The following is a 26,421-nucleotide window of genomic DNA, read 5'->3' as shown; positions in this document are numbered from 1 at the left end:
GGATTGCTTTGAGTTTGGACTGCTACAGTATGAGACCCTGTCTGTTAAGAAAGAGCCAGGCGATGGTGACACACACATTTAATCCCAGCACTCCAGAAGCAGAAGCAGGTGGATATCTGTGAGTTCAAGGCCAGCCTGGTCTACAGAGGGAGTTTCAGGCTAGCTAGGGCTGCACAAAGAAACCCTGTCTCAAAAAAAGGAAGGGAGGAAGGAAAGAAAAGAACACTTTTATAATAGAAACTATCAAACCCCACAAGTACTGTCAAGCATTAGTCACCACCAGACTGTTTACACCGTACTTCACCTGGCTTTTCTTTGCCTCCCAGTATCATCCCATCCATAATTAGTTCTGGATAGGCCTAGAAGGATAAAGGCCATTTGTAAAAGCAGAAGCCCAGAGCCGGAGCTTCAGCTCAACCCCAGGAGGTCCTCTGCACATCCTTTCCGTGATCACCAGCTGGAAATGCTGTATACAGTGTGAAGCCTAAGAAAGGGCCTCAAGATTACAAGTGTTGGTGGATCTCCCCAAGCCCTCTTTAAAGCAGGTAGTCACAACGGAACAACCACATAATGCCTGTTGGCTGCCTTTGACTGGCCTTTATAAGAGGCTTGGATCCCAAGTTTAGATTTGGGTTGTTTTTTTTGTTTGGTTGGGTTTTGTTTGTTTGTTTGTTTTTTCTGGATTTTGGACAGGTTGGTGACAGGACCCAAGTCTAAACATGAACTTTATACATACACCACACATGTAGCCTGAAGGAAATTTGATAGAATAGTTTTCAACTGTTTTGTTGATGAAACAAAAGTCAATGATGGGGCATTTTCTGTGGGGGGGGGGGCAGGCATTTTGTAGACACACTCAGCAAGTTTCAGATTCTGGAGGGGTTTAGATGAAGAGTTCTTGTGCTTATTCTGATAATAAGCCACCCGTACTACCCCCCCACACACACACCACCACGGATTTTCACTAGCAGTCCTCCTGCCCTGACCTCCCAAGTGCTAAGATGACATGCATACACCTCCACACCCAGCACAGCCTGACTGTCCCTTTTCTTATGGCTTTCAGTTGCTTCGCTGTCAAGTGCCTGGGTGTGATTTCCATTGTGTGGAACCAGTGTGGGGTTGCTGGGCTTCTGGAACTTTCTAATTTGTTGTTGACATTGTGGCTCTCATCCCTTGAATTTGGCCATTATTCCTTCCCCTCTCCCTCCCATCCATTTTCTTCTATACTCCAGGTGTATTTGGTGTTTGATTTTATTACATTTCTAACCCTTTCATCTCCAGTGTGCTATTGAGTCTGTCCAGTCTGCTCTTACATTTCATGGAGTGTACTTTTTGGTTCTAGAACCTTCATTTTTGTTTCCTAAGTTTCCACTTTCTGTTTTGACAGTTCCTGTATGTCATTACTCATTGTGACTGTGATGTCCCTGAAATACTTATAGCTACCTTAAATTCCTTTAAACTCTCTTTAGCTAATCCCATCAGAGTCGCAGAATCTGTTTCTGTTGGTGGCTTTTTGATAGTAGATCACATCTTCTATGTCTAGAAAAATTGTACTGATATTGAACTTTACAGATAACTCGTTGTAGAGACTGGGTTTCGTTATATTCCTTTGAAGAGAATTGACTCATTCTTGCAGTCAGTTAATCTGTTAGCCAGTCCTTTCTAGTGTGTGGAGGCTAATTTACATTTCACTTCGGCAAATCTGCCTCAGTTTTGCCTTTAGCCCTCAGCAAGATCCCTCTGCACTGTAACACGGGATTTACTGCACTAACACGTGGCCATGCCAGGGTAATGGGCAGCCTGGGGTGTTGACAGGGCCTTTTAATTTAATGAGACTCAAACTCTGACCTGCTTCTCCACTCCAGTGGCCAGGAGCTGAGACTTCTCCTAACTTTCAGCCATACAACCACTGCTTTTGAATCTCCCCTGTGTATGTATTGTTCAGGTGTCAGACAAGAATTTGAGAGAACATGCTGTTTAGTAGATCATCTTGACCTGATACTCTACCCTTGATGAGGCTTCCACAAGTTTCTGCCCTTTGGGCATCCACTTGTGTCCCGGCAGCTCATGTGACTTTCCGTTCATCAGCAGACTTCCGCGTGCTGCACTGATGAAGATATTCTTGGGGGAAAACTGTAAATAATGTCTTGCTCTGTGAAGGTCCCGTCTTTTAAGAATAAAGTCCCTCGTGTTTTTATCTACGTGGGGTCACTGTCCAGCGTCTTTACATGGCTTTTTTGGGTGTATCATATCCAGTGTCTATAAGGTCTGTGTGTAGAAGCTTTTTTGGGTGTATCATATCCAGTGTCTATAAGGTCTGTGTGTAGGAGCTTTTTTGGGTGTATCATATCCAGTGTCTATAAGGTCTGTGTGTAGGAGGTTTTTTGGGTGTATTATATCCAGTGTCTATAAGGTCTATGTGTAGGAGCTTTTTTGGGTATATTATATCCAGTGTCTATAAGGTCTGTGTGTAGGAGGTTTTTTGGGTGTATTATATCCAGTGTCTATAAGGTCTATGTGTAGGAGCTTTTTTGGGTATATTATATCCAGTGTCTATAAGGTCTGTGTGTAGGAGGTTTTTTGGGTGTATTATATCCAGTGTCTATAAGGTCTATGTGTAGGAGCTTTTTTGGGTGTATTATATCCAGTGTCTATAAGGTCTATGTGTAGGAGCTTTTTTGGATGTATTATATCCAGTGTCTATAAGGTCTATGTGTAGGAGCTTTTTTGGGTGTATCATATCCAGTGTCTATAAGGTCTGTGTGTAGAAGGTTTTTTGGGTGTATTATATCCAGTGTCTATAAGGTCTATGTGTAGGAGGTTTTTTGGGTGTATTATATCCAGTGTCTATAAGATCTATGTGTAGGAGGTTTGGTCTGAGGGAGCCACTGCCATTATTGCAACTGGAACTCCTCTTTCTCTCGCCAGATGAATGGCGGCAGTTTTGAATCCTTTACTGTCCCTTTCCTATCTGGCCATATCGCCTGCATGCTGGCCCTCAGCAAAATTTTGAGATAGCTCTCATTCCTTTTCCCAGTTGATTAGTACTCTATTATTTAGTAATCTAGATTATTAAACAAGTATCCTATGATATTTGTCCCAATAAAGAAGGGTTTTTTGAATTTATGACAACAGATAATGCAATAGTCATGAAACAGATACTTTCCCTTCCTGTGAGTCTCAAATGCCGTGTTCAGCATTCCTTTTGTTCACCGCCTCATGTGATCAGGGAGATGTAGTGGAATTTTTAAAATTTAAAAAAAAAAAAAAAAAAACCTCCCTTTTCATGCTAACCCAGTATAAACCTTAGGGAACCCCACCTCTTTCTCTGACTACTAACCCTGGTAGAGGCCCATTTCCCCTTTTCGGGTTCTACATATAGACAAGGGTATTATCTTTGGCATTGTTTTGACGCTTAGAACTACAGGTAAGTCTGTGACCAGAATAGGGATCAGCTGAAGTGCTCATTCTTCTGCTGAGACTACCCCTGGAACACACATGGCTAGAGTACCCCATAAAGGTAGATGTGAGCTCACATGTTTTTATGGGCAGATACCTGGACTGAACTTTCAAAGGGAATCCAGATCACCCGTGAGCTGGTCCAGCCTCAGCTCGGCCCCACAGCTACTTCAGTTCTGGAGCTGTCTACACTTCCAGGGTTGCCCTCAGCTGCATGTGAATTCAAGTTCAGTGGGGAGCATGTGTTGTTGGGGTACCCATGCACCTTCCCTTCCTCTACTTGCCTCTACTAACTCTGAGCCTGTGTAAGATCCATGCACTCAAGGGCAAGCTTCTAAAAGCTCTCTCAAGTATAAAAATCACCATTCTATCAAATCAACAGCTGTTGCTGTTGAAAGCAGGTTTCTGTTTGATTTTATACCCTGGGGGTCTGTGTGATACAAATTGCTGGATATGTGTAGATTTTAGAATCTGATTCTAATCCTTTATCCATTGGTCACATGGGGTGAGTTGCCTGTGACTCCATTTTATCATCTGTGAAGCAGGAATAATAGTGTATCTCCTTAAGAGTATTCCGTTTTAAAGAGTTAAACCCAGTACCTAGAATAGAGTCATCAGCGATCGTCATTGTTATCAGTGGTAACAACCCCTGGAGACGGAGAAAATGAAGATGGAAGCTCACCAGAGCTTCTGGAGAGGATCCTAAGAACCCTCCACCTCTGGAACCTGCAGAGGAGAGTCCAGCGAGGACAAGATAAAGACGGGAATTGGGTTCCTTGTGTTTATCAGGCACCGACGTATCCTGGGTGGAATGTCAATGGGCATTCCCAGCTTGTCTGGGGTCGGAAAGCGATTTCAGGTGTGTTTTGTTTTGAGAAAAGGGACAGACATGGGGCTCTGGGTTAGAGAGGCTCCGTGCCCCAGTACAGCTGCCTACAGAGCAGTTGTGAGGTCACAGGGCTGCACATTTGCCGGGATCTGTGATCGTCTTTCCTTTTGCCCACAGATAACTGTGTCCAGAGGACGCCCAGGCCACCTGCAGAGAGTGTGCACCACAACCCTCCCACCATTGAACTCTTACATCGCCCTAGGTCACCCATCACCACAAACCACAGGCCTTCTCCTGACCCCGAGCAGCGGCCCCTGCGGTCCCCTCTGGACAACATGATCCGCCGCCTCTCACCAGCTGAGAGGGCGCAGGGACCCAGGCTTCAGCAGGAAAACAACCACCAGGAATCCTACCCCCTGTCAGTGTCTCCTATGGAGAATAATCACTGCCCACCATCCTCGGAGTCCAACCCGAAGCCCTCCAGCCCCTGGCAGGAGAGCCCGCGAGTGATCCAGCTGATGCCCAGCCCCATCATGCACCCTTTGATCCTGAACCCCCGGCACTCAGTAGATTTCAAACAGTCGCGGCTCTCTGAAGACGGGCTGCATAGGGAAGGGAAGCCCATGAACCTGTCTCACCGGGAGGACCTGGCTTACATGAACCACATCATGGTCTCCGTGTCCCCACCTGAAGAGCACGCCATGCCCATTGGGAGAATAGCAGGTGAGTGAGCTCAGCCCTCTCGCAGCCTGTAACCACCACGCAGCAGAAGCCATGCAGCTAGATCCACACACTCCCAGTGTAAGGTGCCTGCAGAGGTGTGGGGAGGGCGAGGGAAGCTTCTGTCTACATGAGACAGAGTCCCTAATGGCCTGGTTAATGAGCCACTGGGAAGGGAGGAGTTAATGAGCCTCAGAAATGTTAAGGAACGAATGTCCTCCATCCAGCTCACAAGGAGAGTCACCTCAGAAGCACCGCCAAGCGAAAACATTTAAAATCAAAGGTTTATGAGTACTCTAATGGCCCCATCCTGAAGTTTCCAGGTGCTAATTAATGACCAAACACAGCATAAAGAACCTTTGTCTCAGATTCACGCCTGTAATTCTGTCCTGTGGGCAGCGACTTGGTGGAGGCGAAATTGAGATTGGGGTGTTAGGTGTTGCTAGTCATTTAGACAGAGAAAACCCACTCCCAGATTCTTTTTGGGTTATGTTGGGAAACCCAAACAGCTCTCCTAACAAGAAACCAAGGAGGGTGGGTAAGAATCTACCAATTAGAATTTTGCTAGCCTGCCTGCAGTTTACATGGAATTTCCAAAAGGCCTGTGCAAGTTTGGCAAGGTGAAGTCTTTTCCTAGAGGATGTCTCTCCCTTTGTGAGACATTATGGGGTACCTATGATGTACAGATAAACGCATCCAATGGACCATACACAACACTGATTTAGCACACAGCATCCTCCCCAGTAGAATTGAGAGTTTAGTGGGAAAGCACATGTAAATACCATGAAGATACAGGACAGAAGGATGGAAGTTTTACTTGTTATCCATGCAGTGTACAGGCGTTCGTTGGGCGCCTTCTGTCTGGCAGAGTAATGAAGTGGTGAGGAAGAGGAGAAGCTCTGTTCGGACTGGAGGAGCCAGGAGGCTTCACAGGGATGGAGGGACTGTGAAACGAGTGGCTGTGTTTCCCTTAGTGGAAAGAGACCTGGAGTTAGGACAGAGACCTGTTCAGGTGGTAGGAATAAATGGCCCTTCTCCCCAGCTGATACTGTTGCTGCCTACCTGTGTGGGACAGTTCCCAACGAGAGGCCTGCTTCACCGCTGCCTTGACTTTTGTCTCTCTTTGTTGTTGTTGAAATCATTTGTTTCTACATTTTTTTTTCTGGCCCCGAGTACACCTCTACTATTGCCTCAGTTTTATTGCTAACGATGTTGAATTAAGAAAGTAAAGCGGAGAGTCTGGGGAGATAGCTCCGTCAGGAGAGTGCTCTGTCGTCTGCTGACCCCTGGCACTGGCTGACCAAGGAGCCTAGCCTCCTTGGTCAGCTCCAGACCAGGGAGAGAAAGACCCTGTCTCAAAAGACAAAAAAGGCGGCACCTGAGGAACGGCACCCGAGATTGTTCATTGGCCTCCACATATACACAGATGCTCAAGCGCGTACACACACACACACACACACACACACACACACACACACACACACACACACGGGGAGAGAGAGAGAGAGAGAGAGAGAGAGAGAGAGAGAGAGAGAGAGAGAGAGAGAGAGAGAACAAAAGGAAGTGTGGCTCAGTGGTAGAATGCCTGTCCGGCATGCAGAAAGCCCCAAGGTTGGATCGTCAGAGCCACAGCCACACAGTAAAACAACAACTATCTATGATTTGCTCGTTTAAAAAAAAAAACAACTCTGAAACTTGGAGTGTGCTTGGGATTGAATTAAAATAGTCCTGAAGGTTTAGTGATAGGGAGGTGTGGGGTGTGCGGTAAAATGGGGTTAGCCATGAGGTTTTTGGTGGTTATGTGGGTGAGTGGAGGCAGAGCGGTTCGTATCATTGTTCTGCTTATATGTGAGATTTGCTTTAATAATGAAGAAACTGCAGGGCCGGCGGTGAGGGGGCAAAAGAAAGAAATCTTTCGGAACCGTGAATTTTCTCAGACAGCTGGAGGCGAGAAGTGCTGAGTGATGGAAACAGCCTTAGCTGCATACTGCCTTGGCTTTTCCCTGCCCAGTGTCCTCAGAGCCCCTAGCTTGTGTGTAATTCTCAGGACAGCCCCTGAGCTTGAGTCCCTTTGATGTACACGGGTCGTTTGTACAGGGAACCACAAAGACGATCCGGTGAGACCAAGGCTGTCCTCAAGGTCAGATGAGGTTGGGTGGCCTTGCTGTGCCTTGGCTGTTGTCTGCAGTAATGTCCTTGTGGGCCTGGCTGCCTTGTCAAGGTCTTCCACATCTGCCTTCATCTCACCACAGACCTCTTGAGAATCTTAAGATAGGCATAGAAGTCCAGAAGGACAACGTCCATGAGAGAGGAAGGGAGGGATGAAGGAATTGTTCAGACATACAGACTGTCTTCCCCTTGTAAGTTGCACATCTGTTTTGTTGAATTCTACCACTATTTTTAGAAGCTTATACTCAGACATCAGTGACGTGATGGACATGGGCTCATCAGTTAAGATGCAACTGGAGATAGCCATATTGAGTGATTTTAGTCTCACAAAGGCAAAGTATCACATTTATCTCTTACTTGTGGGTCTTTGATTTCATATAGATACTGAAACTCATATAGGTACAGGTATGAAAATATAAGAAACTACGTAGGATAACAAAGGAAATGAGCAAGGTGCTGGGGACAAAGGGTGGGGAGTGGGCAGCGGGTGGTCATGGGTATGGGTGGGCTGTGCTCAAGTACATTACATACTTGCATGAGAGTGACCTTATGCTACCTGGTGTAATAGGAATAAAGGAAGCCTCGTGAAATATTCAGTCAAGTGATGAACCTTGGTATCCATAGATGCCTTGTCTTGAAAACATTTAGAAAGAGCTGGTCTCTGCTTTTCCTTGGCTCTAGGAAACAGAATGTTCTAGATGATCGTAGATAATCTAAGATAATCTTAGGGCTAGATCTTCCAGGGGCAATGCATTCTCTCTATAGGATGATTGAGTCCCATACAAATATATATTCATGTTCTTACGATCTTTGTAAGTGTTGTATACGTTACCTACTGTACCCAGGTTCCAGGTGAGCCATCTTAACTGACAGACATTGCTTTTTGCAGGGGTGAAATGCCGGGGTCAGGTTGGGAGGTCACTGAGGTCCCTCCCTGCCCTGCAAGTCCACAATCTGACAGTTAGTCTTGATTCTACAGCTGTCTGAGAGGTGACTGACAGCCCCACACTCCTTTGCCCCTTTGGAGGATCTCCCTACCTGTGTCCCCCAACCCTCTGTCTTCCTGGGCTCCTAAGATCTTAGTAAAAGTGATTCTGTTTATTGAAGGTCAAATTCTGTGAGTCACGGCTGTGTGTACTGTAAGGTTCTGTCTACTGAGCAGCCATAGACGCCTTTAGATCTCTGCAAAGCTGCTGTTAGAGGAGAAAACTTAGTTCCTTGAAGCCCTTTAATTGAGCACAGCACAGGAAGAAAGGAAAGTGCCGCCAAATGTCACACTGATGAGTAACTTAGCTGCAGGGTGTAGACAGAAACACTACTTAGCAATGTGGAGCAAACGCAAGCCCAGATTCTTACCATTCAGATGGGATTGGCTTGGGTAGGGGAGGATTTAGGCATTCAGACACCTAAGAGTGCTCTGGACCATAGTCTTGCCGGCTTAAGTTTTTTATATAACATTGGACTTCTTTCCTTCCATATTTTCCACTGTCTAGCTATCTTCCTTCCATATTTTCCACTATCTATCTTCGGGAAGGGTTTAGGGAGGGTAGTGGGAAGCATCTGCTAATCTCTTCCAACTTTTTCCCACATGTAGAAGAAGGCTTATGGTCTGCTTCCCACCAGTGAGTTCCAGAGGCATTGAGTGCACTGGTCATGATACTGAGCTATGCGCTGATGAACTGACATCGCGTGGTGCTGGGGGATAAGTTCCCAGGATGTACAGTAGCCCCCACCCTTTAGCTGCAATTTAAGTTACAGTAAATGGAAAATTCCGGAAATTACCTATTTTAAATAACTCACTGTGAAGTGTCATTACAATGTAATATTTTATTACTGATTACTTTGTCAGTCTCCTATATGTAATTTATAAATCATACACCATCATAAGCATGCATAGATAGGAAAAAATAACACTGTATGTTGAGTGTGTATTGACCGAGTCAGAGCCATGGTTTCAGGTATACACTGCAGGCCTTGGAAAATGTCCTCTGTGGATAAGCATCATGCTGTTTTTGTTGGAGTCCCTTCTTAGACTAGATGAGTTCACTAGAAGTGACTTTCTAGGTAAAAGACTATAAAGACTGAGATTAGTAATACAGCCTCAAATCTGGGTCCCTAACCTACCCCAAATACCGTTTCCTTCTACCCAGAGATTCCCCAACAAGGATTGGAAGCTAACACCTGATTTTGTAAATGAGTTTATTGGGGAAAGCTACCCTTTTATTAAATGATTGGCTCTGTGTGCTTTCAAGCCATAACCCAAGCATGAATACAGTTGAGTTGCTCCAGAGAGCCTGTGACCACAAAGTCTTAAATGTTGACCAATTGGCCTAGACATAAAAAGTGAGGTGCCCCATGTTCCCCATCACTGTGCCCGTGAACAGCCGGTATGCTGAGAACTTCAGACGTAACGTAGGCTGAGGAAGCAGTCTTGCTGGCAAGGAAATACTTGAGCCCTTTAGGTGCTGAGGCATGTCGGAGGCACGTGAAAAGAACAATAACAAATGATGTAAGAGAGCAGACAAGTGAAGACTGAAGGCTGTGCTTGGAGAACAATACAGAACAATTACAATAGCACCATTAACATAACATACGCTACAGCTCACTAACAGATTCTTTGCATATTTGAATTTGTAGTCACACATTTGGTCATTTATTCAAAAACGATCCTGTATTTTCTGTGTCCGAGACCTAATTCTAGGTGAAAGACACAGGGCTGCCTTGAACTCCTGATCCTCCTGCCTCAACCTCCTGAGAGCTGGGATTACCAGTGCACACCATCACACTGGGCTTAGACAGATCTTTTTAAAGGACTAAAGTGGGGCCTTTAGTCAGAGCCCATGGCCCACAGTGGCAGATGCTTTCCTGCCCTGTGCGAGTCTCGAATCTTTTGCTGCCGTCTCCCAGTCTCATCAAACTGGAACTTCTTTCAGGATGCCATTGGTCAGTTGGCTCATTGATCCACAGCTGATAAGATTTAGAATCCCTTCACTCCCAACTGTCACTGACAGACTTCGTGTCAGTCTTCCAGATCCTTAGATCTTGTGGGGGTGGGGCTTGAAGAAATGCTTCCCTGCAAGAGTCCATCTGACTAGAGAGACACAAGCCTCCTATCATGTTGTCACGGGCCCAAACGACATCCTCTCATGATTTGGCTTATTTACTGGAGGAGTTTTTTGTTCACAGAAACTCAACTCAGAAAGCCTCCAGAGGGAAGAAGCGGGGAATACAGGAGAGACCCCTAAAATTACAAGACATTTTGGGGGGATAGTATAGAAACCTAATCAGTAGAAGTGTCCTAAAATACATACACATGTGATGGCTATCCAAATGAAATTACCAAGTAATGGGGGAGACAGAGTTCCAATGGACCACCTTGTCACCAAGCGAAGGACTGGGTTAGATCTAATTGAGTTGTTGGCAAAAGGAGTTCCGTGGCAATCCCCAAACAGTCCAGGCTGTTGCCAAAACTACAGGTTGTTCTCCATAAACTGACAGCAAGGCCACATTGCCGAAGACGGCACACGACTCACTGAGCAGGAAGACGTCGAGCTGGCCCCTCATAGAGCCCTCGCCTCTGTGTGCTAGTGTCTTTAGTACAGGCAGGTACTCTGCAGGCTACCAAAGGAGACCAAAGTCAGCCACAAACCCAGGACAGTGGTGTCCTGCCTGTAAGATATGCTGGGGCAGTGGTGGCCCCAAGCCTGTGGAAGTAACAGCCAACACGTGATTTGACGGAAGGTCTACTCCACACGATGGAACCAGTACCTGGTACTGCTTGGGTAACCAAGAATCCGAGACTAGCTAACCCACGGACCTGCGATAAAACCAAATACTACTGGTCTTTTAAAAAAAAAAAAATGCGCAGGTCTGCAGCAGGTCCTCTGCAGGTATATTATGTCATCCAGTTCAGTGCTTTTGTGGGATTCCTGAGTGTGTGTGAATGAGTGGGCCCCTGAGTTTTGTACCTTCTCTTGGTCCCTTTCACTTCTATTTGTTTGTTTTGTGCGATTCCAATGTGATAGCTTATGTTTTATCTTATTTTATTATTATCTCTTAGATGCCTGCTTGTTTTCTCATGAGAGGCAGAAAAGGAATGGATCTGGATGGGAGGAGAGGTGAGAGAAATGGAGTAGAGAGAGAGGAAAGTGTGATCAGGATTTATGTGAGAAAAAAAATCTATTTCCAATAAAAGGGGGGAAGAAAATAAAACTCAGGGACAGTGGTGGGAGGCTTGGCCTCAGAGATCCTGGGGCAGTGGAGGACACACACTGTACTCCAGCCTCCCACTTGCCTTCTCTATTTCCGTCCCAGAAATTTGGAGTGTGAGTAACTTCAAATGAAACTTTTGGATACCCCCACCCCTTTGTAAATGAGCCTCAGGAGTAGCCTTCAGGAGCAAAAATAAAGAAAATAAAAAGTCACAAAAAATGAGGGGACAAATCACTCCTAAGCTTGACTGATAAGAGGTGAAGGTCTCATGTGAGTTCAGAGGACAGAGTTGTGGGATGTCTCCATCAGGATCCTGTAGTTGTTTTGCACACACTGAAAGTGCAGCAGCCCTCTCCTGCCCCATCTCAGCAACTGAGCCTCTGGAGCGCTCAGGCCAGAGCCCTTTCTTGGTAAGGTCTAGTGTAGAGAGCCAGGGCATCCCCAGGAAAGCAGGGTGGACCTGTGCGTTCACCCAGACTTTGCAGTCAGCAGGATGGAAGGCAGTTCTTGGGTACCAGAGAAGGGTTTAATACTCCAGCCTTGTCTCCTTTCTTATCTGTAACACTGAGACAATGGGGCACTTTGATTGACAGTGAAAGAACCGGGGAGCACACCACACAAGTGGATTAGTGCCCCCAGGTCAGAACCCTTCTCTACACTGTAGCTTCACTACAGAGCTGCCACGCTGTGGGTGGAAGGGATTAGAGGAGCAGCCGGGTACAGCCAGCTCAGGGGTCCATCCTGAGCTGGCACCAGCACTGGCAGGGGACAAGGTCTGTTTCGAGTGATGCTAACCCACAGAGTGAGCCCCTCCGAATCCTCTCCCCAGCTTCCTTCAGGATTTGCATCTGTGTCCTCTGTCCCCTACGCTTTGCCTGGTGACCCTTTTAGAGGAGGTGGTTAAGATAAAGGTGAGCCCTAGGAAGGGGAGACCGTCCACTCCATCTGGAATGTTCTGAGTGGTTCTCACATTCTGGCTGAGGCACTGTTCTCTGTTTTCAGTGTGAAATCGAAGAGTTCTAAAGAGAAGGAATGCTGAGGGTGGTGGGGGTTTTTTGTTTGTTTGTTTGTTTGTTTTTGGTTTTCTTTTTGTTTTTTAATAGAACAGCAACAACACTGTGGGGAGACTGGAAATTTCCATTTATTTAAGTCTCGGGGTACTGTGACCCCATTGTCCCCACCTGCTGTCCCTGGATGCAAATCCAGAGGCTGCAGCCACCTGTAGCAAAGCAGAGATGAGGTACTGCTAGGCTCCTGCTGCCAGCTGTGTCTCTCTGGCGTGTGTCCCCCTTCCTCCTGCTACCTAACTAACCAAACTGGGGAAGGGCCAGCTTGTTGGCAGCCACACGAAGCCGGGAAGCACCAAGGTGGTTCCTGTTGTCCGTCCCACTGTCCCCCTCCCCAGCATGCCGCTGTGCACTCACGGTTTCTGTTTTCCTGGGCCACAGCGAAAACGCAAGCGATTGTCCCTTGTAAACACATGTCTGCACAGCAACACACCGTTGACAGACAGTGCTGGGTTTACTACTGTACTTACGGGCGATAGCTGACGGAGGAGGGAAGAGTGCCTGGATGGCAGATGGTGGTCCCCTTAATGCCCCGAACCTGTGTTCCTGTAAGCAGTGCACCCCAACTTCCGTACTCTTGATATTGAGGCCAAAGAATGCTTTGTCGTGGGAACTTGTCCTGTGCAGCCTTAGCCAAAAGCACCTCCATCCACCCCAGCTGTAACAACTGGAAGTGTCTCCAGACCTTGTCAGACTCCCCCTAGGATGGAAAAATCGCCCCGCCGCAGCTCAGAACAGTGGCTGTCACAAGTCAACTGTCACTTATTTTATTTTATCTGACTGTTCCTGCCCTGGTGCTGAACTTTCAATAAACTTAGCAGTTTTGAGATCATCAGTTTTTGAAACTTAACTAGAGATACTCAGCTTTGTCCCACGGGTAATGTATGCTTAAATCCGTGATACTGACAGGGCTCATAGACTGTCACTTAAAATGATACTTGAGCCAGTAAAACAACATAAAATAACCTTCTTAGGAACTTTCTGGTAAGTTAGATTATTCTCCATCATTACACATTCCCTTTGTCTATAATTTGACCTGCCTACTCAAAATTTTTAAACATTGGTTTTTATCTAACAGGGATTTTATTTTATTTTTTTAGAAGCCGTATTGGTTATGTGTGAATTGCCCATCTTTTTACAGTCTCTGTTCTGTGAGTTTATACAATAAGTCTCTAGTAAGAGACAGACGTGGGAGTAAAAATATTTCTCCCTAACCACAGGAAGGGATTTTTACAATGCTTCTTAGAGGCGGATAGCCGGGTACCTCACCCATCAGGAAACAGGGAACTGTTCCTGCAGTTGGAAAGCAGCTTTATCTGAGATAATCCACTCCATAAACTTCCTCTTACAGAAGAGATGATCCAACTGATGGGCATTTCTTTAAAATACCCAGATGTCCTTATATGGAAAAAAGACTCTTGGGTGAATTTCTTTTCCCTTTGCTCTGAAAAAAAAAAAAAATACTGTGACAGAAGCGATGTGGAAAGAGAAAGGGCCTGTTCTGGCTCACGGTTGAAGGCACAGCGCGGTGGTGGGGAAGTGAAGGCTGTGGGGGCTCGGAGCAGCTGGCTGCATCACATCTACGGTCAGAAAGCAGAGGGACACGAAAGCCTTTTGCTGCTCAGCTCTCTCTCTCTAGGAGCCCACTTAGGGAATAGCACCACCCACAGTGGGCAGGTCTTCCCATCTCAGTTAACTCAATCAAGATAATCCTCATACACATGCCCAGGGGCCCATCTACCAAGTGATTCCATATTTTGTCAAGCTGACAGTTAACACTCGCATCATCTTTTTAAGAGAAACACACTTAAAATTAGTAAACAACTGTGTTTGAAAAATAACATACATCATGTTCAGTATCTAAAAGGATGGACTTCTGTTTTTAGAATTTGGTGCATTTTATTTATCACATTACACCATTTTTACTGTTGATCCAAGGGCATCTGTACAAACAGGGAGTCGGACAAACCTAGAAAATCCCAGGTGGTCTCTGATAATAGTATCCAGAAGATCTAGAGAACAGAAGGATGTGCCTTTTACTTAAGAAATGCTGAAGAGAAAAATAACGCAGACACCTTGTACTTCGGTAGTAAATAAGAGAGGACATGGCTGTGCGGTCAGACAGTTATTTTTATCATCGGCGTAATTTTTTTTAAAGAAACAGAAATCAATAGTGTTAAAAAGCCACTTACACTCTGAGCTTGAAGCAGATGCTTTATGCCATGAAATTCCCCTTGCTGCTTCCGTTAGTGGCTGAGTAATTCAGTGTGTCTTGAATGTCAACGTTTTTATTACGCAGCTAATGTTGGCTTTGCTGGATTAAATGTCATTTAAAGTGATCAATTGGAAGCTTGTTTGGGGTTACTTTCAAATTCATGAAAGGGAAAAGAAGTTGCAATATACAAATGTTCTTGAAGCTTACAAGTCAAGTCTGTTCTCTGGCAAGCCCTGCCCTGTGTTTGCCATCCACTGGGCACATCATGCAGTCACATCCTGGAACCCAGTTTGATGCCTCTGAAAAGACTGGCCTGAAACCCCAGGGCTGGGTAAGCCTTTAACTGAAGGAGTAATCCGAGCGACTGTATAGTTGTATAAGTTGTGTGATACCAGGAATGTGCCATGGTAGCAAAAAGAGAAGGTGCAGTGGGATGGAGGTCAGGAGAGCTGTCCACTCTGCATTTGAACTCTGCAGGAGGCCTGAAGCCCAGAGGACTGTAGTTGTTGCCTTATGTTAACCTTGTTAAGGTGAACACACTAGATCCAGGCTTGGAGGTGCACACCTGTAATCCTGTTGCTGGGTAAGTGAAGGCAGGAGGATTCTGGAACGTACTGGCCGGTCAGTCTACTAATGAAAGACCATGTCTCAAAAAATATAGTGGGTAGCAATTGACAATGCAACGTTGATTTCTCACCTCCACATGTACATGTGCTTGCACTTATGTGCGTGTGCACACAGCTGATGCCACTGAGGCGTGCAGAACGGGGGCTGTGTGCACACCTGGGCTTCTCCTCGCTGCATGGCATTTTATGTGAAAGTGTTTGGTTTAGGGAGATGTTTTCCAGTTAGGTGAGACTATAGAAAACTCAGATGTGCCTGCCATTTGCCATTTGTGGTACCAAAGCTGGACAAGGAAGCCACAGCTCTGTTCTGGTCTTCGTCTGTTCTGGCTGCGGAAGCAGAGACAGTAGGGATTAGGTGAATGAGGAGCCGCACTTCTGTCAGGTCAGTCTTGGAGGGTTAAGACAGGAAGGTTACTACGAGTTTGAGGCCAGCCCGGGCTATGTACTGAAACTCTATCTCCAAAAAAGCAGGAAATAACGGAGAAGAGTGAGGAAAAGAACGGAGAAAGGAAATGTCTCACAGACTTGTAGAGGCTGCCGTGCTGAAGGGCAGAGCACCAGCAGATATGAGGCCTGATGATGAGTGTGCTTTCTCTTCCACAGATAGCGTCTTCTTGCTGTGTCTCTGTCCTCACAGGTAGATATGGTAGGGATCTTTTATAGATACCTTTTATAAAGGCACTAATAGGGCTGGAGGGCTGGCTAGGAGCACATGCTCTGCTTGCAAAGACCCCAGGTTCAGTTCCCAGCACCCACATGGCAGCTCACAGCAATCTGTAATTCCTTTTCTAGGAGATCCAGTGCCCTCTTCTGACCTCCATGGGATCCCGCATGCATGTATTGCACATTTACTCAAACAAATGTAGACACGTACATATAAATAAATAACATATACATTCAGTCATTGGCCTTCTGTTACCAGCCGTCTGGCTAACCCTCTGGAACCATACAGTAAGCAGCTAGAAAAGGCACCTCTACTCTTAGCCCAGGGCCAATCCAACATCAGCAGTACCCAGGAGATGCACATCTGTCTCTACTTATCCTGTTGAGCTGAGCTGGAGAGTGGACCAGGTACCTTTACAGCATAGACCCAGAAAGCCAGGGCTCCACAGCCAAGACCCTGGGCTGAGCACAGTGCAGAGCCACACTCAATCATCTGATGGATGTTTGCTGCCTGGCCACATAATCGGATATCAATTCTGCACATGAGAAATGGTTTTCTTGCACCAAGTTCCTTTCCACCATGATTCCATTATGATAAAGCAACTTGAAAGACCTCCAAAGGATGGTCTAATGAGAATATCTGTATTTCTTTTTAAAATGCTAGCCACAGTCCCCACAGCCAATGTCACCAAGCCACATAGTTTTTAATTTCCCATCGTTTTTCATGTATTGCTTTCTTTGTAGCCTGTCTTCCTCTATCCGTTTAGCATCTCCTGCCAACTACAGGATAATCTGTAAACTCTAATCTTTTAACTTTTTATCGTCTTGTTCTCATTAAACCTCAAGTGTTTCTTTCTGGTCTCAGGATATGGGTCAATCGGTTAAATGTTCACCACATAAGCATGGAGAATGGATAGTGACCCCCAGCGCTCGCATTAAAAGCCAGATACGGCAGTGCATATCTGTAAACCCAGCTTCTGGGGAGACCGAGACAGGAGGATCGGAGTTCGAGGACCAGCCAGTCTAGATTCCTGTTCAGTGAGAGACCTTGTCTCAAAAGTAAATAAGTAGATAAAAAGTGGATGAAGGGGCTGGAGAGGGAGCTCCGTGGGTAAGCGTTGGCTCTGCAAGCAAGAAGACCTGAGTTAGAATCCCTAGCACCATGTAAAAGTCAGCCATAGCCATGCATGGTGGTAACCCCAGAACTGGGGGAGGGTGGTGGACATTGATGGACCCTTAGAGCTTGCTGGCCAGCCAGCCTAACCAAAATGGTGAGCTCCAGGTTCCATGAGACCCTGGCTCAAGACTGGAAGGTGGATAATGACAGGGGAAGACACCCAGTGTCTCCTTGCTTCCTAGTGTGTACATGTATGCCACACACTCTGGCTTTCTAGTGTGTACACATAGGCCCACACACCACACACACTCACACAGAAGAAGTTTGAAAGGTAGTAAGATGGAGAGCTATTGAGGAAGACACTTGTGTCAGCCTGTGGTCCCCACAGACGGACAACACACACACACACACACACACACACACACACACACCCCGACTCTTGCCGCCATGTGTCCTAACTGTTTTGGAGCCCTCTGTCAAAGCCTGTCTGTTCATTTGCAGGTGTACCTTGGTGCCTCATCCTTCAGACGGGCTGCTTCAGCCTCTCAGCCTTTGCCATGACTTTGAAAAAGTCTTTTCCTCCTCCTCAGTCCTCATATAGAGGTCATGGCCTCGGTCAGTGCCGAGCTCCCTGGGTCAGAGGTCAACAGGATCTCACAGGCTCTCTCTGGACCCATTTCATCTGTGAAATGAGGAAATAAGACAGTCAGTCAAATCCAGGCCCAAGCTGTGATTACAAACCCTGTTTCTGAGTCTTGTGACTGCCTTGACAGGAATCCTTCTCAACGGCACTCTCGCTTTTCCTCTGTAGACTGTAGACTGCTTTGGGATTACGTCTATCAGTTGCTCTCCGACAGCCGGTACGAAAACTTCATCAGATGGGAAGACAAGGAATCCAAAATATTCCGGATAGTGGATCCCAATGGATTGGCTCGCCTGTGGGGAAACCATAAGGTAAAAAAGCCAAATATTTGTTGGGAAAGCTGGTGTAAAATAGTCTTCATCCTTGAGTTGGGAGGATGGTTGTCTTTTTGCCTTCCTCCCAAGTCTGCCCGTGATTATTTGGTTTGTTCCTCCCTGGACAAACAATTAGGTAGTTGTGAAGGAAGGAAATGATTAAAGATGCTTTTTTTCCATGTGTTACCTCTGTCTGGGGCCCATTAACTCAGAGCTCAGTTCCGTAGACTGATTGTAAGTGCTGCCCCCCCCTCCCGGCCACTCCCCTTGACCTGGACCTGCCACCCTGTTGTCCTTATGGGGAATAGGGAAGTAGTGAGAGCTGTATGACTCACAAGGGACCTTTGGGAAGTGTCACTTCTGTCCCCATCAGTTGGAAACTCCCCTTCTCACAAAAGTCCATTTCTGCATGGAAAATACGTTGTGATTATAAAATACCCCCTTTACAAGCAAGAGGCGCAGAAAGCCTGCCCCCACAGTTTTCCAAAGTCGGAAGAGGAAGTGGGATCCAAAACAGTCCTTTATAGTGTGGAAGACAGCTCAGATGTGCAGATATGAAAAGGAGCTAACTGTGGCCAGGCCAGTGGACATAGAAGGAGATCTAGGACCAGGCTGTGGGGGGATACTGAGGTGGTACAGCTGAGCCTCAGGCCTCCTAAGAAGGCAGCCTGATCCCTTTCCCAGCCGAGGAAGACCAGCCGAGGGCCGTGGACAAATATGCTGAGGACCCATAAACAGACTTTTAAGTGTTTGAGTCACTGAGGGACCTTCTGTGCACTGCCTGGAGACAGACCGGAGACAAGTGTGAAAAAGTCATTGCAACAAAAAAAGATATGTTACGTGATCCAGGACACGAAGGACGGACCACCTGTCTCCCACCCGAGATAGAGGAAGCCGGGAACCATCTCAAGAGAAGGAGACAGGGCTGCAGGGGGCTGTGCTGGGTTAGTTAGCACTTGTCCGGGGCAGTTCAGTCTGGAGGGGCCCTGGCCACAGTGACTGTGAGGGCAGGCGGCAGGACGAGGGGCCCGAGAAGGCCGCAGACGAGCAGGTGGTGAGGCCATGTGGAGCAACTGCACAGCCTTTATTTTAGTAGCTGCCTGGTGCCTTTTCTGTGGTTCATTTCATTGTGTCTTTGTGCTTTTTTTTCTCTCTCCCTTCCTCCTTTGAACAAACAGAACAGAACAAACATGACCTATGAGAAAATGTCCAGAGCCCTGCGCCACTACTACAAACTAAACATTATCAGGAAGGAGCCCGGACAAAGGCTTTTGTTCAGGTAGCACTTCCTCCTTTTCCTTTCCTTCTTTTGGGAGGATATGATTTTCTTTACAGAAGAGGGAGGAGGGAGACGGTTAGGAACTCTGGCATGCCTAGCTGAGACCAAAGCCATCATTACCAACACTGTTGGTTGGAAACTGGGTAGTGGTTTGTTAGGATTTAAGGTTTAAAAAAAAAAAATCGCCTCTTTTTTTTTTTTTTTTTCTTTTGCTTAAGTCTGTCCTGTATGAAAAGTGAAATCTGACTCACCTCTAAAATAACATAGTGACCAAATAGCATTATCAGACATTGAAGTCTGGTGGAATAAAAGGGAGTAATCAGAAGAACCATTGTCAATAGCAAAGTGAAGGATTAAGCTGGAACTTCCAGGTCACCAAACCTGGAAGCTGCTTTGTCACGCTTCAGGTCATGACCCATGGTGAGTCACCGAGTGGGTGTCAGCCACAGCCATTTTTTTAATGAAATAGAGGATACAATATGGTAGAGTTGGAAATACCAAATTATAGCTCATCAAATAAGAGTGACCGTTAAGTCATGAAGATTTTGTTTATGTGTGTGTATTCGTATGTGTGCACACGCATGTGGAGGTCAGAGGTCAACCTCTGGTGTCATTTCTCAGGCCCTATCCACCCTGATTTTTGAGATGAGGCCTCACTGGCTTGGGCTGGCTAAGGAGCTCAGGGATCTGCCTGTCCCCATCTCCCCAGCAGCTGGGATTACTAAGCATATGTCACTGTGTCCCCTTTTGTGTGGGTGGGGACTGAACTCACCTTTGCATGGCAAGTGCGTTACCCACTGAGCCCCCCAAATTGTACATCTTACAAGTGCATCATGGTTAGAGAAGTGTGAAGGCCTCTGAAGCAGGCAGCCCTCCCCCTTCCCGATTCCCCATAGCTAATGGTTTCCAGCGGTTCCGATTACCGTGGAGACTGTGAGTCCCAGAAGTAGAATGGAAGGAAGAGTCTAGGGGCCACTGAGTTTGGCATGGGTGGACCCCTGACACCCGTGGTCACTGATGTGGTGGGAGGAAGCAGGAAGGGCAAGTAGGGACCTTGGGTTATAGGTTTTGGCAAATTAGACAAAAAGAGCAACAGATGGGGCTGGAGATTTCCCACTTGTCCACGTCCAGGTAGGAAAACGTCACTGTGTATGAGCCGCTGTGCGGACAAGGATGAAAGTATTCATTAGGTCGGCAGATAAGCCCGGCATGAGCACTGAGGTGGGGTGGCCATGGGGGAACAGTAGCGATCACATTCATCTTTAAAGAACAGGAAGAGCCGTTGAAGAAGCTGCAGCAGAAAAGAATAAGTACAGAAGTGCCCTCCCTGCCTCCCGCTCAGTTCACGCCCTCTCTTCGTCCTTCACCCCGAATTTTCAGCTCCCCATTCTTTCATCCTAGATGACTGGATCCCACTACATCCAACTTTATTTGTCATCCCAGTCATTAGTCAGAAACCTAGCTCTGAACCCTCCTGGAATTTCAGAGACTCCTGTGTGATGTGCCCACTAAGACCATAGTAGTACCCCAGACATGGTTTCTGCAAGGCAGGCATCACGCACGGCTGAGGAATTCCACCCAGAATGCTCTGGTCTCATCAGCTGGCCACCGCTGTGTGAAGTCGTCTTGAAGCTGGAGCCGTCTTGGATGCTTCCCACATCCAAGTCAGCTGCTGAGCTGCCCTGTCGCCTGGTTCTGCAGCACTGTCCCTGTCCAGTTCTGTGTTGAGGGCCTGAAGCCTGGCAGCTGCATTTCCCAGGGTTTGCAGCCAGCCTGCCTCAGGTTGAAGTCTGTGACAAGCACATTCCTGAGGTGTCTGATGGAAAGGGAACAGCATTCCAGTTCCTCTGCCAGGCCTGTTTATCCTCTTAAGTTTTCACATACACACACCTCCAAGGCTGCCTCATGTTGACTGTCCTTTTCAGGGCCCTCTGCAGCTGCTCAGTCACACATAGATGTCCGCTTCCCCCATCTCTGAGTTCCCTTTGTCCTTAGGCACACCATGAGGTTCTTTTTTTTTTTTTTTTTTTTTTTTTTGGTTTTTCAAGACAGGGTTTCTCTGTGTAGCTTTGCACCTTTCCTGGAACTCACTCTGTAGACCGGACTGGCCTTGAACTCACAGAGATCCGCCTGGCCCTACCTCCCGAGTGCTGGGATTAAAGGTGTGCGCCACCACCGCCCGGCTTAGGTTCATTTTTAATAGTTTGTATGGCCCTGGAAAGATGGCTCAGCAGCTAAGAGTAATTGCTGCTTTTGCAAAAGACCCAGGTTCAGTTCCCAACACCCATGTGATGGCTCAAAACCACTTGTAACTCCAGTACAAGGGTATCTCATGCCCTGTTCTGGCCTCTTCAGGCTCCTGCATGCACATGGCACACATAAACTCAGGCAGGGCATATAATGTATATAAAAATAAGTCTTTAAAACATCTTTAGGAATTGTGAATAGTATAGTTTAATAATATGTGTGCTGAAGAAATGGTTCAGTGGTTAAGAGCACTGACTGTTCTTCCAGAGGACCCAAGTTCAGTTCCCAGCACCCACATGGCAGCTTACAACTGTCTGTAACTCCAGTTCCAGGGGATCCAACACCTTCACACAGACACACATGCAGGCAAAACACCATCGCATCTAAAATTGAAAATAGTCTTTTTAAAAAATAATATGTGGGAAAGCTTCCTCACCATAACTAAACCATAAGCTCCTAGGAGACAGAGTCTTCTGATTTATTTAACTTTGTGTGTACATTAGTGAGAGTTTCAGTAAACGTTGGTATGAAATATCAAAAGCTTACCACGGCACAGTAGCCTGAAGAAAGGGCAGTTTTGAAGGCCGAACACGGTGTATCTATAAAGTTGGCCTGGGAGGATCTTTAGCTTCTTCAGATGCTGAGGGAGACGTTTTAGCGAGAATGTGAAAGCAGAAGACAGGCAGCCCCTGTGACGTGGGCTGCTCGGGGAGGTTAGCAGGCTCGAGCAGAAGGGAATGGCAGGAGGTGTGGAAGGTGCTCCAGGGTCCACTGAGAGGCTTTGGGCATGAGAAACGAAGAGGAAGAGAGGAGCCTTTCCCGAGGAGAGCGTGGTGGAGGCCAAACTGTACAAAACGATGCCTTATTGCTATGTGACTCTGTGTAACAGAGGGAAGTGGGGTGTGGCAGGTGTGCTTCAGGGTGGGTAGGTAGACCGCAGGGTGGACTCACAACCAGTAAGCACCTCTGGAAGGAGTCCAGGAAGTTCCAGATCAGAACCATCCTGAAAATGTGCAAAAAGACGTGAGCCGTAGTTCCTGTCAGGACTGGCAGACAGGGATGGCGGCTTGACGGAAGTGAACAGTAGAAAAGTGTTTCTTCGGGGGCAACGGCAGATGGGTCAGAGACTGCATCTCTGACTTGGCGGAGTGTTGATAGGGAAAGTGTGTTTGAAGGTAGCTCACAGGTGCAGGGCAGAGCATAGGTCAAGGGAAAAGAGCAGACACCGTGGAGGCTGAGGAAAGCCTCGTTCCCCCCCCCATCCCACCCACCCGCAGGGAAGGACAGGACGTTTGCAACCAGGCTTCCTCCTCCCTGCGCTGTGCAGACCGTAGTCAGACCATGACACTGGTGCTATTCCAAGTGACACACAGTGACCTAACATGTGAGGCTTGCTGTACTCTCCAGCTACAGAGGAAGGGGGCATGCTGAAGGGAAGTCATTTCTGGCCTTTCGGATAGATAGATGGTGGGGGGTAAAAAGGATTCTTCTTGCTTTTCTAATTTCCAGAAGCTTCCTTCCCTAAGCTGCCCGTTGATCAAAAGTATCCAGTAACACCCAATAGCATCCTTTGAGTTAAATTCAAGTTTTGAATACTATTCCCCGGGCTCTCAGTCTGGAGTGGAAGTAGATGTAGGACTCTTGTGGGTCTTTGTAAACGTCTCTCTAGGGTTGAAGAGAAGGCTCCACTGGGCAAGAGTGCTTGCTTGCACAAGCATGAGGAATGAGGACCGGAGTTCAAATCTCCAGGACTCACATACAAAGCCGAGTGAGGCTGTGCACACCCCTGTAACCCCAGCTCTGTGGAGAGCAGAGACGGGTGGGTCACTGGGGCTTGCTGACCACCAGCCTGGCTCCAGGAGCTGTCTCATAGGACTTAGGCAGAAAGTGGCATGCATAGTGGTATGCATGATGTCCTCTCGGTCCCCTGCAGGGACGCATCCACACATGTGTACATAACCACACACACACAATCTTTAAAACTATGAAACAGACAAGTGAGCAATACCCAGGTCCCTTTGTGCAATCCAGCAATAAGACACTTCTAGCACCAAAAGGCACTGTCTTCTCATAGTCCCCTCATCTTGTCATGTCATTTTGTCACCTTTCAGTTAGGTAAGAAAGGAACCTTTCCCTAATCCGTGCTGAGGTAGCACCAGTGTCTAGGTTCAGTGGGTCCCCAGCTCCGGGCACGTTGCTCTAAGGGTTGGAGTAGAGAGGGAGGACATCTTTGGGAATACAGACTCTTTTATTTCCTGCTTAAAGGTTCATGAAAACCCCGGACGAAATCATGAGTGGCCGGACAGACCGTCTAGAGCACCTTGAGTCTCAGGAGCTGGATGAACAAGCGTACCAAGAGGACGAATGCTAAGGGGGCCCACCACGGCCGCACCGGCTGGCCAAGAGGAAACCTGCCCACAGGGACCGCTGGAGGCGTGATGGAGCAGGCGAGCTGGGGGTGGCTAAGAGAGAAGAGGCCCAGGAATGGCAGGAATGCTTTTCCTCCACACCGAGAGGGACCCAGAGCACCTTAGACAAACCACCCAGCAATGGCGGGGCTGGAATTCTGGCGGAGGGCACAAGCCTGAGACTCATACGTCACATTTGCTTCTCCTTCGGACCTCTTGTCTGTAACGCCTCACCCTCACCCTGCACCTGTCGTTAGTCTCATGATGTTTCTGTTTTTGTTTTTCTGGTTTTTTTTTTTTTTAAAGAACATGCAGTTTGATTATTCATCGTTCATACAGGGGAAGACATCACATGTTGCTTTCCTATCCTATGGAAATATATCTATTATATATATTAATTTTTTTTTTTTTTTTTTTTTTTTTTTTTTTTTTTTTTTTTTTTTTTTTTTTTTTTTTTTTTTTTTTGCAAATCTCACAAAGTACGGCCAGCTCAGCTGGTCAGGAAAGAGACTTGCAGAAGGGATCAGGCTCCTCTTTTTCCTGTCGCATGGATCAGGTTTGTCCTGTTGCAGTCAGGCCTTGGATGAGAAGAAAAAAAAAAGAGAGAGAGAGAAACTTTCAAAAATGAGAGAGTTCTCTCTGTCTCTCTCCTGCCTCCCTTCTCTCACTCACCCTGTCCCTTTCTTTCCTCCTCCTCTGCCCACTGTTCTGCGTCACATGCCTTTTAGCAGCCCTGGCCTCCCTGGCACCTAAACTAAGCAGTGACCCAGCTCTTCTGTGGCCGTCATCACACAGCCAGACCCCTTGGGCACCCACGGGAGGAAGGGCAGACACCTCACAAATGCTGCTGTATTCCAGAAAGATCAGTGGGAGGTCCAGCCATAAGATGGGCCAGAGGTTGGCCAAATGATTTCGAAGGCCCTGGCGGCTTGGGACTCTCCTGAAAAGGCTGCAGAGTAGGAAAATCCGAGAGGCTCACCCAGGTCCAGTGGTCCAGGAACGAGGCAGAGCTGCCCTGCAGTGAGGAACAGGCTGACGAGAAAGCAAAGCTCTCGGTTCCATTCCCAAGGCATCTTGCCCCTGTGGGATTGCGGCCACCCTTGCTCCAAGTCCTAGCCTTTTTTGTTGTTTTTCTGATCCTTACTGGTCCTCACTGAGCATAGAACACATACAAGGGAGGACCCCGGAGTGCAGACTCGGCCCAGCCGGTGTTTGCACAACCGGCAGAGACAGGAAATTCCTCAGATTCATTCTTTTCTCCTCCTGTCATTGCTGTGTTTCGAGAAAACATATTTGTGGCTTTTTTTTTCACCTCGACATAAGGTCGGTAGTATCTTCCAAGATGAGGGTAATGCTATGCCTTAGGACTTTTGATAGCAGAGATTTTTAGACAGCAGTTTTAGTGGGGGGGTTGGGTTTTGTTGTTTTGTTTTGTTGGTTTTTCAAGACAGGGTTTCACTGTGTAGCCCTGGCTGTCCTGGAACTTGCTTTATAGGCCAGGCTGGCTTTGAACTCAAAGATCTGTCTGCCTCTGCCTCCCAAGTGCTGGGATTGAAGGTGTGCACCATCATGCCCGGCTTTCCCCCGCCCTTTTTTTAGCCATCTACATGAACTCTTTGAACTACAGTGTTTTTAAACCCAGGTGATGAGGTCTGCCTTATAAACCACCCTTGTCTTTTCCCTGTCTCTTCCACACCATCAAGTGAGCATCTCCCAGCCCTCCTGGGTGTGTGTGTACTTGACCAGAAGCAGTACACAGGTGAAGCTGAGAGACCAGAGCTGCCCTAAGCGGATCACATAGAGGCGAGGAGTACCCAGGCATGTCTCTCTGGGCCTAACTCAGCAGATATCAGCGCACAGACGTGTAGACAGACTGTGGTTCAGACACTGGAATTGAGTTGATCAGGCTCCTTTAGTCTTTCTGTGACTCCCGAGTCCCACCCCATCTACCTTCCAAGAGGTCAGTGACCTTCTGGGTGAGGGCTTGGGCTTAGTATTCATAGGTGGTGATGAGAGTCACATGCTATGTTTCTTGAAAGCAGGGGATACTTTTTTTTTTCTTGGCCTCTAAAATGACTGGTACCTTATCTCAAGTGGGGAGATTAAGCCAAATTCTTACATTGTTTGAGCCCCTGGGTTGAGCTAGAGAGAAAGGGTGGGTTATTTGGTTTTTGTTTTGACTGAGGTCCTGTGTATGACTATGAAATGAGAGACTAAGACACCTCATTCTGGCCACTTTGCCCACATGTAGAACCTAGTCTCTAACTGTCCAAAGGATCTTCCGGATGAACTGTAGAAAGAAATTCCTTTGTTTTCTAAGGAGCCCTGGATTAAAAACCTGTGAAAGTATGTGAGGCTCAGGATGACAGTCTCAGCCACTTACATTAGAAATGCCCACTGTGGCGACATCTTTGTTCCTCACGCAGTGTTCACAGTACGGATTTACTCTGCTT

At 47.1% G+C, this 26,421-nt stretch overlaps 1 protein-coding gene across 1 annotated transcript in view; it reads left to right on the top strand.

The window, feature by feature from the left end:
* The window catches only part of Etv6 (ETS variant transcription factor 6), a 238,139-nt gene extending 213,748 nt beyond the window's left edge, over nt 1–24,391 (top strand). Inside the window, exons 5-8 of the mRNA XM_028894477.2 lie at nt 4,466–5,011; nt 17,889–18,031; nt 19,213–19,313; nt 23,826–24,391. Of these exons, the coding sequence (XP_028750310.1) occupies nt 4,466–5,011; nt 17,889–18,031; nt 19,213–19,313; nt 23,826–23,931 (896 nt within the window). The 3' untranslated portion in view covers nt 23,932–24,391. The remainder of the gene's footprint in view (nt 1–4,465; nt 5,012–17,888; nt 18,032–19,212; nt 19,314–23,825) is intronic.
* Nucleotides 24,392–26,421: the final 2,030 nt, after the last annotated feature.

The sequence above is a fragment of the Peromyscus leucopus genome, chromosome 3 (genome assembly GCF_004664715.2).
Source record: "Peromyscus leucopus breed LL Stock chromosome 3, UCI_PerLeu_2.1, whole genome shotgun sequence".
Lineage (NCBI taxonomy): Eukaryota > Metazoa > Chordata > Mammalia > Rodentia > Cricetidae > Peromyscus > Peromyscus leucopus.
This window is presented reverse-complemented; position numbering and strand designations above follow the sequence as displayed.